The sequence below is a fragment of the Diabrotica undecimpunctata genome, chromosome 3, assembly GCF_040954645.1.
Source record: "Diabrotica undecimpunctata isolate CICGRU chromosome 3, icDiaUnde3, whole genome shotgun sequence".
NCBI classification, from domain to species: Eukaryota; Metazoa; Arthropoda; class Insecta; order Coleoptera; family Chrysomelidae; genus Diabrotica; species Diabrotica undecimpunctata.
Window position 1 is genome coordinate 1,066,412 of NC_092805.1, and position 13,635 is coordinate 1,080,046.

The window sequence follows — 13,635 nt, forward strand, 5'->3', positions numbered from 1 at the left end:
TTTACGAATTGGTCATGGAATCCCTTCGAACCACCTTTTTTCCTATATCAATCGATAGCCCTATCGACTCAACTAATTATATTTAATGTAATTTTGGAATGTACGCGCTATATTAACTCATTAGAATCGCAATGTTGTTTGTTTGGAGTGTATTACAAGCACACATGGGAGAGAGATGCCTGCATAGGAGATGGGCGTGCATATTAATATTTTATAGATCATTCTGTAATAATTATAAATATTGGTATAGACTTTAATATCCAAGGTAAAAGCATCAACTGTTACACTTTTTTTGCCCACGATTTTTTTGTTCTGGCAAATTCTTTTCTTTTATATTTAATTTTTCCATGATTGTTGAAATTTCAAATGAAAAAATAGTTAAAAAAAGCTGTTTGTTATGTAGAAAAAGTGCATGTTTCCAAAAATAACCTAAAAATCAATATTAACACGTTAAGTGCCGTGAGAGGCCAACTCGGACTCTCACATAAAAGTTATATACGGTCCACGTGGCGAATTATAGCTTTTCATTTGATCTGATATATCGATGAACCTTTTATATTTATTACATTCGGTGACATTCTTTGTGTTTAAATTCAAATATGGTTGTGTAAATTAATCGATACATTTGTCCTCCCTGTATCGCTTAGATTCCTATAGTACCGCTCGAGGAATACATCTCGCGAGCCACAAGAGCGTGATCGTCGATAACAGGGACAGACGCAACCCGACAGTGAACCAATGCACATATATTAAATTCGTTTTGTTCGTTGTTTCGTAAAATAGTGTAAACCATAGTTATCAACTTCAATGACCGGTAAGCCATACCTAGTTTTACCTGAACATATATATTGTTTTGATTGTTTATTGCAACCATTTAAAATTTCATGATTATTTGCACCTATGAGTTGAAGTTCATTCATCTCGCCAGGGCTATCGAAGGAAATATAGTTGTTAATTTAACTATTATTAATTCTCGCAATAGTTCGTTGTTTGTTTAATTCGCCACACTTTGGATTTACAACATCACCGCGTGCCTTCTGCATGGTCACCATTTCTTCAACGAATTTGGTACTAATCAAAAGCACATCTCGCTTGTCCCTCCACTTCTGAACAACGATGCCCGAATTATTTTGTTCAGCTACATGTTCATCTACTTTTAATTTTTTAGAAATGACGTTTTTGGGATTATTTGCGGTTTGCACGTATCGTACTAATCATATTAGTTTTTCTGTGTAGGAGTTCACGTGCATGTGTGACAGAACTGTAGTTTTTATGAATCGCACGTGTTCGTCCTTTGTCAAGCAGTCCATCCATAAGTTTCATCACTACATTTGTTAGTACAGTGCTACCTTCAGCGTGTTGTTTTCCAGAATATGCGTTAAAATCGTAGGTATAACCACCTTCCAGACAAAGTTTGGAAAGTAGTACCGTCTACTGCAATTGATTGTCCAGGGAAAAATAGACAGTAAGCGAGGGCCAGGCAGGAGAAGACACTCGTGGCTCCAAAATCTGAGGAAGTGGTTCGGGCTCACATCGGTCGATCTATTCAGAAGCGCCGCAAACAAGATCAGAATTGCCATGTTGATAGCCAACATTCGCAACGGACAGGGCACTTGAAGAAGAAGAAGACAAAGTTTGAATAATTTTATGCCAAATTTGTGCCTCTTGTTGGCAATATAATGCTTGAATTTTAGTCGCTTTTGAGAAGACACTAAGTTTCGTCAATGCATACGTTTTCCTTTGGAACGATGGCAGCCTTGAATTTAACCTTCAGTCTGCTAACCAAGGGAAGGATCTATTGCAAACGGTCATCTGTCGTTACTGAATTATCGTTGAAATGCAGCATTTTCCACAATAACTGGAAGCGATTCCTTGATATTATTCACATAAAGATCATTATTTGACCAGTACGAATGAAAAGATGGAAAATGACATAATCCCATCCATATAACTATACCCAGGAATCGTTGTATTTCGGCGACATTTCTTTCCTGACACTGCAGGACATAACGATTTGTTTCTTCGACCTAAAAAAAAATCAAAATCAGTTGAACAAAATAAATTAGATATTTACCATCATAGATAAAAAACCATCGTCTACAAAATATTCGTAGAATAGAAAGAGCGATTTGTTGTAGAAGTTTTCGTATAATTGTGTATGAAAACCTGCAGAATTATAGTCCTCAAATGTAAATTTTCGCTGTTGACCGGTCCCCAGACAATAGCTTCATTCATTGTATTGGATACTATTGGTTCTTCTAAAATTTCCTGTTCGGAGACTTCAGAATGTTGGGCAATGACAAATTCTATAGCATTATCAACATGTCCGAAATTCGTATATTCTTTTTCTTTTAGAGTTACAGTAGTCTTTACAAAGGTTTGGTATTTCCGGCAACACGTTTTCTTTTTTTATTCTGTTCCAGAGTACTCAATTCATTTTCACTGTCACTAGAATCAGTTGGTTGGTACTCGTCCGAAAGATACGTGTCGCCAAACTCATCCGATTCTTCATCTGACGTAATTTCTTGCCAATATTTTTCAAGTTTTTGTACTGAGAAGAATTACAAGAAATACGCTGAGAGATCGAAAGAGAAGTGAAGACAGAAGAAAATGTAACGTACAGTGTATAAGTGAATGGACACAAAATAGAAAAAAAGAATGGAATAACCACATAAGCAGCATGGAGGAGACCCGTGTCGTCAAAATCGGCAGAAGAAGTATCGGACGACCGCGCCAAAGACGGAGTGAACCATCTGAGAGAAGAAGATCACCAACAACCGAAACGAATAGATACGCTATCTAGAAGTAGAAATTATATGAGATATTTCATCTGGTATCTTCGGATTGTGGAGGATAAGTAGAGGACTCACCGCTTGCGATAAGACTCCGTATACAAGCGCACTCAAAAAAATGTTCATACAAATTTATTCCTGAGGACAACGAAAGGGCGTAATTAACGACGGTTATGGGGACATTTAACGCCGAAATTGTAAATACCCAATACAAGACTGGCTGAGTGACAAGTCCTTAGATGGATTATGAGAGGAAGATTAGTTAGGATTACAATTGTTATGGTCAGGAAATAACAATATATTTTCCAAATTAAAAAGTAACACGAAATTTAATTAGGCAAGCTGTATCATAGAGAATAAAAACTAAAGAAATTATGATAAACACCGTTTGTAGTAATCGGTAATCGTTTTGTAAATGAATAAACTATTTTATATTTTTTGTCAAATATGTAACCTACATAATCACTTGTACAATAATCACTTTGATTTAGCAATTCAAAAAGAAATTTCGATAAACCGAAGAATTTATAGGAAATAAGCAACTGTAATATTTTTTTTTTCACAAGGAAAATGAAATGAAATTCCTCTAGCTCGCTGTATACCGTCAATCACAAAAGTTTTATTCAAATTTCTGTATAAAAGGTATATAGCTAAAAGAAAAAAGACGTAATTAAATTAATTATATACCTTTTACAAAGTATTTATAAATAAAATTTTATTTTAATTTCTTTGGAATCTATGACAGTGGCAGCTGGTGTGGTAAAATTTTGGGTAGGCCAAGCCAGCAAAAAACATATAGCCGTGGTAACCAGTGACGGATCCAGAGGGTGGGGTCACGGGGTCATGACCCCCCCCCCTCCTAACTAATTTTTTAATGATTTCTCTGTTAATTTTAACTTCTGCGTTGTATCTAATTTTTGCGATTTTTGATTTTTCATCTAGCAAATCGCGAACAGAAAACGCCCTCTTCTGTACATCCTTAAAGGACAGGAAATTACTTAAATGTTCCTTGCAACTGGAATGTTTTTTTTTAAGGAGGCAGACATATTTTTTAATCAATGTATCCTTCACAATTCCATACACATTTCATATTAGAAAATAACAAACACGGCCAACAATATAGTCTGTTTTTTGTAATACTTCCAGACAACCATTTGTAGACATCATACCAAGAGCAATTAAAAGTATGTACCTTTTTCCCATCTTTTTGGTCAATACGCAATGTTGGAGTAGGCCTTTCATTCATAATAATTTTTTTCTATCAATTTCAGTTCTAGATAATGGCGATTCCAATAGTGAAACAACAATGTCCAAACACTCACTATCAACATTACTATTACTGCAACCTGGTAAAGCGTCATAAAAACTCATTTTTATGTATCAGTTATAAAACAATCTCACATATAAGTTGCATACAATCAGGCGATATAGAAATCATGCAAATGTGATTTTTTTCTTCGAATTTTAAGAATTTCTTAAAATTTATTTGGGCAACCGTGCACTTGTTTGCAATTGTGTTGTTTGTTTAAAAATATGTTACAATTATAGATTATGTTACATATTTTTTTATCATAATTTAAAAGAAAATTTATATTACAATTCGATAATTACGTTACAAGTGACAACGATGGTCGTCGTAGGCCCGATCGTCTGGTGCCTAAACAGCAAACATAAACACGACTATATAAATCGTTGTCTGGCAAGCTGCTTAACTTCAAACGCTTTTTGTACGGGGATCTTATGTGAGCTGGGTCGGCCAGTTCCGATCGGGCCTATTAATGATATTTAAAATGCCTGAATACGATTCGATGCTTACTGTGGTAATATAACAACTTAGTTGTTTTAACGGACGCTAATTTATTGAGTGATTTAGTACATTTAAAAGTTATTTACATGCATTAACATAATTTTTGAATATATGTTTTTCAATGTTAAAGCTCTTAAAATCATTGGGTAGGCCCGGCCTATCCTGCCTACCCCCAAAAGCCGCCACTGATCTATGACATAATTTCAAGATAGTTTATAGATATAGATTCAAGATAGTTTATTTTACAAACTACATAGTTTTGAAGATGGAAGAATATTTTTCATGGTATGTAGCATATTTTATGCAAAACAAAATACAATAACAACTCTATGTTCATTGTATCAACATTTTATTAATTCAATATTTTGAAAAAAAAAATGTGATAATGTAGGACCACAGGCACTAGTGAATGTTGCAGGTAAGTAACAATGTGTTTTAAATGTGTCTTAGTTCTATTAAAAGTCTCTGGCTCTATTTGTCTTTTAAATTTTTCCGTTTAATATTTTTTAGAGAAAACTATATAAATGAAACGAAAAATGACGCCATCTAGCGTAAATTTTACTTATTAAATTCCATCAAAATTACCTTTTTATTATTAGAAACGAGCCGTTTTTAAATAAGACCAATTTTGCAAAGATCGGTTAAGTAGAACATGAGTTTTTCTATAACAAGGTTCATCTAAACTAATAGTGATGCAGAAACTTATTAGATATTCTTATTCCCGAGCCTGCATTACAACCTATTTCCGAGATTTAGTTTAAAAATATTGATAAACTATGTAACAAAACGCTGTTTTTATAAAGAATTTTTTTGTGAAGGCCCTAAGTCGATCTAATTTGCAATTCAAGTTGCATATCTGCAGATTCAGATTATATATACATTTTGACACATGGTTACAATAATTAATAAATGGAAAAGTGGTTATGTAAAGTCTGTTATGAATTCAAACTAATTTCATCTAAACTAATGGTGATGTAGAAACTTAATATATTATTATTCCCGAGCCTGCATTATAATTCATTTCCGAGATATAGTCGAAGGCCGTTATTAAAAAGCTTTAGGTTTTTTAAGAATATTTATAAATTACCTATCTCATGATACAGTCATGACCTATCCTATAACAAAACTATTGCTCGGTGAACAAAACACTGTACAAGTTTTTAAAAGAACATAATTTGCGAATAACCTGTATATTATTCGATTCAACTTGTAATTCAAGTTGCATACCTATAGGTTATCCATTTTAACACATGTTAATATTTTAATAAATAGAAAAGTGTGGTTATGTACAATCTGTTATGAATTCAAACTAATTTTATAACAATTTGAACAAAAGTAGGTACGTTCGAATAATTTAAACTTTTTAAATACCTGCATTCGTTCTTTTTATTGCAGAAATAAAATGTTTCCGATTCTGGTAAACTCTGTTATTACGCTTTCTAAAAGGATACCGTCGTTCACAAAAGCCTCATTTTCTCAGCTTAGTACACCGATTGCATCAAGTTTAATACAAAGTACATTTTTAAAACCAGTATCTTTAAATATAGTTCCGTCGTGCGGCTTTAAAATTGTCGGAAGAGTTAAAAGAAGATGTAAAGATTGTTTCATGATCATGAGGGAACAAAGAATGTACAACCTTTGTAAAACACATCCGAGACACAAGCAGATGTCGATGGCGAAAGATCCCAAAAATACATGGATTCTTACCCATGCAACACAGTCAAAAGTTAGACCATGGTAAAAATTAAAGTCTTAGTGATATATTTTAATTTAAACAGAATATTTTAAGTACCTGTAAGTATGTATATTCTAATGAGAGTAACAGGCAGTTCGTAATTTAGTGTTTTTTTATTATTTATATACCTTATTTTCCTCTTATTTTTCCATAAGTCCTCTGCTTCAATTTATTGTTAGCATTCTTACCAAAACATCATGCTCATGAGCTGTTTTTTTTATTGTAATGGTATGATTTTTACAAACAACATCAAAAATTCTGAGGCCGTAGTAGGACATCTCTATATTAAAGAATGTTATGAAGCTGTTAACAAAATTTACAATCAGAAGACAATAGGTGAATATGTTATCCAGACGAAAGAAAAGGCAGGCGTAGAACAAATCCTGGAACATAAATGATTAAAAAAATCACACAGACATTCAGACCAAGGCTGACATTCAAGACAACAAGAAAGGAAGTTTAGTAGAGGAGAAAGAAACAATTATGAGAGACCTGGTGTGTAGAGCACAATTCATTACTTGATAACCATAATATTGACGGAAGAACAAATGCCTGACGAATATTCAGTTGTAATTATATAGTCAAATTACACTGCTTGATGTAGTATACAAATTATTCCTGGTATTATTTATAACAAGAATATTCTGGACTAGGAACTAGGGGTGTTCTTCCAAGATCTCGAACTGTAGAATAGTCCTCTCCAGTCCCTCTAATGAAAACAGCAGATGAGCTCTAGTTATTTAGATTTGAGAAAGATGGCCAATATCAATGTGTTACTTTGTTGTAGCGAAGTCGCTTTATTTATGACGTAGCATTAGGCACTTTTCTCTCATAATATTTTATTTTTTTGTCATTAGTGTGTGCACAGTCTTGTGCGGTCCAGGATGTATAAAGGATAGGACCTAGAATGGAATACCAGAGATCCTCTCCCTTGGATAGTTTTTGTATAAGTTTTTTGATTTTTTGCTCCACAAAAGTCATTTTTCTGTTATTTTAATTTTTTAATTATGTAGAGGTCGCACCATTATTTATTTTTGTTATTGCTTTATTTCTTCGTCCGTTGCCATGTCTTCTTCTTTTAGTATTGGATTAAAATATTTTTTCTATTTGGCAAATGTTTAATCAACATCTTCTTTAAGTTCCATCTTCTATCGAAGGTTGGAAATCATCATGGCTATGCGGACTCTGTTGACTAATCAAGATCAGATTACTTTTTTTGACTTCTATGAAATTTTTTTTATTGTTTTTCTCTGCTCCACTCCTTATTTCTTGATTGAAATTTTACTGTTATATTCTCTGAAATAGGCATGTAATTTTTAATATTTTGTCATTCAGTAACTTAAGTTTTCATTTTTCTCTTCCTTTCCTGTTTGTAGCATCTTTAGTTTAGCATATTTCTTGCAGCTTTTGTATGTTAAAAATTTCTGTGTTTTTTGCCATGTTTTTCCTATTTTTTTGTCCCATGCTTTTGATTAATTTTTTCAATTACTAACAAATCATCACTATCTAGCTTCTCAGCCTTTCTCTTTGCTCTAAACCTACTAAAGACTTTTTTGAGAAAGATGTGGAGAGTTTGGAACAAGTTCTAAACAAAATCATCATTTTGGATTTATAAACTTAGTACATGTCTTCTAGCCTCCTCAGGAATTTTCTTTCAGTTTTCAGTATTCTTTTGATTTTGTGTGTTATGTCTGACCGAGGAGGCTTTGCATTCTGATGGTTATCGTCCCTTTCTGGATTTTGGTCTCCGATTACCATTAACAGAAGATCATGTACAGATGCAGTAATCATCCTAAAGTAGTTAACGAGAAATCTAGAGTATCATAGTCCAGCGTTTCTATGTCTGATCGTCTCAAAGTAAGACCCAAAGATGTAATTAATCTTTTGTGTAATAAAGAAGTTTTCTCATCGTTCAAAATTCGACCAAATGGAACCAACTTTAAAGCTAAAATAAACATTAAAACTTCATTTTGTGAGTTTAAAATTTTATATAAACAAACATTATTAAATAATCACAGGTTCACAGTCTTTTATCCATAAAAATATTTAAAACAAGTAAATTATTTGCATATGGAAATGTCCATCCTACATTTTTAGTGATGTTTTACCATATAAAAGTAAAACACCATACAACATTATTTTTACAAGTGTTTTAAAGGATTTCTGTAGTAAAGTTTATAAATATTGAAATATTAGCACAATTTTAATAATGTGCAAAGCTACATTTCATGTGTAGGTAAGTAGGTACTTGTTCCTCAAATATATTTTTTAATAATTTTTCATTATTCATATCCATATCTTTTATGCGAACACTCCAGAATAATTAGCCTAATGATCCACTTACTTAAAAAAGTGATACACAGAAGAACATACAAAAAAGTGCGAAGAAAAAGTGTCATGGACACAAACACCAACAAAGGTTTTCTGTTAGATCTCTGTCACGGCTTTTTAGGCCCGTGGAAGTCTATTTTGTAAATAAAATATTAGGGAGGTTATTTTTAGCGGGTTTTTTGAAATTTTTATTGGAACTGTTTTCCTGTCGTCAAAAAATAAGTACTTTGCATTGAACCAACGTCTTGGAAAACCTTTTTTTATTTTTAAATTTAAAATGGTGGCGAATATATGGCAGATCTTCCATTTTTTACATTTCAAAGTATATCTCAAGATCTAATAATTATTTTGAACTTCAACAGGATCAACAGGATCATGTAGGAAGAGCACGAGTTGCAACATTTTTAAACAGTTTTGGCGTTATTTTGGTTGCCTACTTTTAAGGAATCAAATATAGACAACTTTTAAAAATTCAACTTCTCAAAAACCCTTTTTTATACCAGAGATCTGGTGGTGTCTGTTTTTTTATTAATGCAAAACTATACTAGATATATATGAGAGTATTTTTAGCATCAATTGATGCAAACTTGTTTTATTTGCTTAGAAAATTCATCAATTTGGTTAAAAGACCAGTCTTCGAGTAATTTGCAGTTAAAGATCAACAAAAAAAAATTAATTTTGGTGTTTGATTTCACATTTAAGGAATATTCTCACACGATGCTTTCTAAAATTCTCGAAGCCGCATGTATTTAGAAAAAGAAAACATCGTGATGAAATATAAGATACAGGAAAACGAATGAGTAGCTGGAAACTGAGTTTATTTGAGTTTGTAAGAAACTTAAATAAATTCTCAGCAGTAACATTCGGCAGGGAAATTTGCATCAAGAATAACAATCTCAGAAAGCTCACACGTGTTATACTTCTTATGTATGACAATACTGGACCCCATATGAAATATATAGCGCAATATTTGTTTTGCTATATAAATTATAAAGTACTAAAACATCCTCTCTACAGTCCCTACTTATTACCAAGAACAAAATGGAAAAAAATGTAGGATGGACAGTTATAAAAAATATATAACTTTTGAATTTAAAATTAGACAAATGATTTAAACACTAATTTGTCTGATTAAAATTTGAAATATACAACGTTATAAATAAAAATTATCTAAAATAATAATTATTCACATTCTATCTAATAAATTATATACATATATAAACGACATCGATGCAGTCAAATTGAAATCAAAAGTGGATATGTGTCCGTCATATCGAACAGGCTTGAAAAACCTCTCCAGACTTTTAAGGGTAAAACAATCTTTGTAAAATTATAATTTAATATATGGCGTCTGCGTATTTTTAATAATTTTACTCAAAAATGTCTGGTACGTCACTGCTATGACCATTACCTATAATGGGTTTCACGTTAAGAACGGAACGTTGTGTAGATAGAAAATTGTTAACTACATTTACATAGTACTGAATACGGCTCTGATTAGAATGTATAACGGCAGTCTAGTAGCAACACGTGCCTGAGAGTTTTGGCAACACTGATCTTCATAAGCCAAACCAAAAGTTCCGTTCTTAACTTGAAATAAAGTTTAGTTATCCCATTGTCTATGCTATAAACATTTTTCGACACTATTTCACACGCTATAAATCATTTACTGTAATGGAAATGTAGACAAAATTAGAAAAGGAACTTTGAGACCAAAGGTACTGATTATACGGAAGGGAGATGTAAAAAGCCAAAAAAAAAGGGAACGAAAAGAATATAACCTAGAAAAATATCGACAAAATAGACGAATATTATGGCTTTTGAAAATCAATACACTATAAGAACAAGTTGGCGATGATTCGAGAGAAGAAGTGTGGCATGACGGTGTTGGAAAATATAGGGACATTTATCACAAAGTTAATAGGTTTCAGAATATAATGCAGAACAGTTCACGAAAAATTGAAGAATAAGACAAGGAACGAAATAATGATAAATCTTTAAGAGACAATGATAATATCTAGAGAGACTTCTCAAAAGAGTGAAAGCATTATACAACTTGATATACCGAGAATCGAAGACGTAGGACCAGAAATAAACCTCTACTCAATCAATAAGAAATAAAAACAGTACAAAATGGACAAAAACTAACTAAAACATCCATTTTCAAAAGGTGAAAAAGAAAAAGACTAACAATTAGTTTTATAAACTGGATTAACAGTTTTGGGATCTAATATTATAGCTCATCATCAGGTCCAAGATAACAGGTTACTTAACCACCAAAAGAAGAAAAGAAATGTTACAGTTGTTATAGGTTGCTAAAGTATAAATTATGCCAATACAAGCCTATAATAAACAAAATTTAATATAAGTGTAATTAAAACTCTTTTTTTAACTTTTTACCTATTAACCGTTTAAAATCACAAATGTAGATGGACCATGCAATAAATTGCTGACTTATTGGTAAGGAACTAGGAGATATTAGAAAAATGATGTCACACAAAAAGGATGATTTGGAGTTTGTACAGTCTGGTCTCTTTTTATGCGGATTATTTTTGTGCGTTTTTAAAGATATGCGGTTTGTATATCTTCCAAAAATTTATCCAAAAATTTCTCTTATTAACTATAATAATTAAATATTAACTATTCACATCCAGATGACAGTAAAGTGAGCGTCTGCACTTCTGGGATTCCCTTGTTACACTATCAGATGGAATAATTAATTTGGCACATGAAATTGGTAGATATGGTTTTATTACCTTCAACCACGATGATATAGATGAATTGCTTGTGGATGAATCTAGAAGATGATAATGATGAGAAAAAAACCAACCCTCCTCATTGTCAAATTAATTCGAAAAAGTCTTCAACTTTGCAGTAAATTAGATAATCATTTTCTTATTAATTGCCCCAACTTTGAACTAGCCTTTAAATTATAACGTGAACTGCAGAACTGCTTGTCAGGATATCATGAGCTACATAAAAAATTACTAGCATCATCATCGTAAAGTTTAATTACCGATTATGTTGTCAGAAAAAGAAGAGCTACACAGAACGAGAACTTTCTGAGAGCTACACTGACGATGAAGATGATTTTGAGCCACTTCGCAAACGGTGTAAACTATTATCAGATAGCGATATGATTAAAAATGTAAATGTAAAACTATATGTACCTATTACTTTTTCATAAAATAAAATTAATTAGGTTTTGAATACAAGTTTTTTTTAAGCTTTTGTATGAATTTCTTTCAAATATTCGAAGTAATTTATCATGAAGCCTATTTCTTTTAATTTTTGCAAACTTTTTTGTTTTTCTCTTGGTTTTATGTAATTTTAGAAGGCTACGGATCATATTCCTAGTTTTTCAAGGCAAGTAATGCATATCCACTACATAAAAAGAGACCTTACTGTACTTGGACCTCACGAATATGGCGATAGAAATGAAAGGGATCAAACTCTTATAGAATTTCTTCTGCAACAGAGACTATATGTCATGAACACTTATTTTAAAAAAGCCCCCAAAGAAAATGGAGTTGACAATCACCAAAAGGTTTAAAAAAGAACGAAATTGACTTCATATTTACCAATAAAATAGACGCTGTTCGAGAAATCAAATTTTAACCGGAAGTGACCACAGAAGGAGCCAAGATTGTCTTGAACTTAAAGAAGGAAAGAAGAAATCTGGTAACAAGGACTAAAAATGTCACATACAATGCGGTTACTAACACAAGGGTATACCAGGAAAAAATAGGGAGCAACCTACAGAAAGACGTGCAAAATGAAAACAATATTGAGCAGCTTAACGAAATGTTGGTGGACACCCTAAAGAAGACACAGATGAATTGCCAAGCCAAGCAAGAAGATAGAGACTTAAACAACCCTCACTCCAGTGAGGCACACAAATAGCGGAATGAAGATGATGTGAGTACTAATCGAAAGTACCTTTGAACAATAAACTTGGTACTCATTTTATACACTTTCAACTGAATTTTCTCAATTATATAACACAATTTGTCTCCAGTTTCTTTATTTTATTGGATCTCATCTCAAGTTGTACATCTTCCAAAGTTTTACCCTTGGTTTCGGGTAGAAATATAGAAAGGATTATTATACTAGCAAAACTGAAAATACCGAACGTGAAGAAAGGTACAGCTAGGCTGAAAGTGCTGGCAGTCCAGCTGAAATATTTGATAACGCTGGTGGAGACGACGCTGTAGCACAAGTTGATAACGCAGAAGGCTTTACTTTTGATATGAGAGGGAAATATCTCGCTACTAACTAATATAGGTACGCAATTTAATCCTATGCTGTAGCCGGATATATATACCAGTATTGCTACTATCTGAATAAATTCATATCCAGATAAATCTATATGTGTTGAATTTTTAATATAAGAATAAGCACCTATTGTAAATAATGTGATACATACTACTACTGCGGAAAAGAGAACCAAAGGTTTTCTTCCTGAAATATCAATTAAAATTAAGGCAATCAAAGTTGCCAGAAAGTACATTAAATAGTATATCAAATTTGCTACTTTTGGATCAATAATGTTGCTGGTTTCTTCAAATACGTCCTGACAATAGGACTGTATTCCTAAAATACCACTCAGTTGTTGTAAACTTGTCATAGAAAGCGCTAGGAACAAACAATTGCGGTATTGCGGTTTTACCAGTAGTTCTTTAAGACCTCCTTTTGCGTACTTCTCCTCCTCCATAATACCCTTGGAGATTCTTCCTATTTCGTCGTCGACTTCTCCTTTTCCTCTGAACTTTTGTAAACTCTCTTTTGCCGATGCGACTTCACTCCTCATTAGATAAAAGTATGGACTCTCTGGAAGGAACGGTAAAATGATCATCATTATTAAACTAACACTAGCTGCAATGTAAGCTGCCGCTGGAATCGATATGAAGTATAGCATCACGTTGGACATCAGCATTCCAAAGACCAGAGTTACCAAATATGTCGTACCT

General features: G+C 32.6%; 1 protein-coding gene across 1 annotated transcript in view; it reads right to left on the minus strand.

The window, feature by feature from the left end:
• Nucleotides 1-8,308: 8,308 nt before the first annotated feature.
• LOC140436344 (facilitated trehalose transporter Tret1-like) overlaps nucleotides 8,309-13,635 on the minus strand; it is a 35,345-nt gene continuing 30,018 nt past the window's right edge. Inside the window, exon 4 of the mRNA XM_072525072.1 lies at nucleotides 8,309-13,633. Within this exon, the coding sequence (XP_072381173.1) occupies nucleotides 12,660-13,633 (974 nt within the window). The 3' untranslated portion in view covers nucleotides 8,309-12,659. The remainder of the gene's footprint in view (nucleotides 13,634-13,635) is intronic.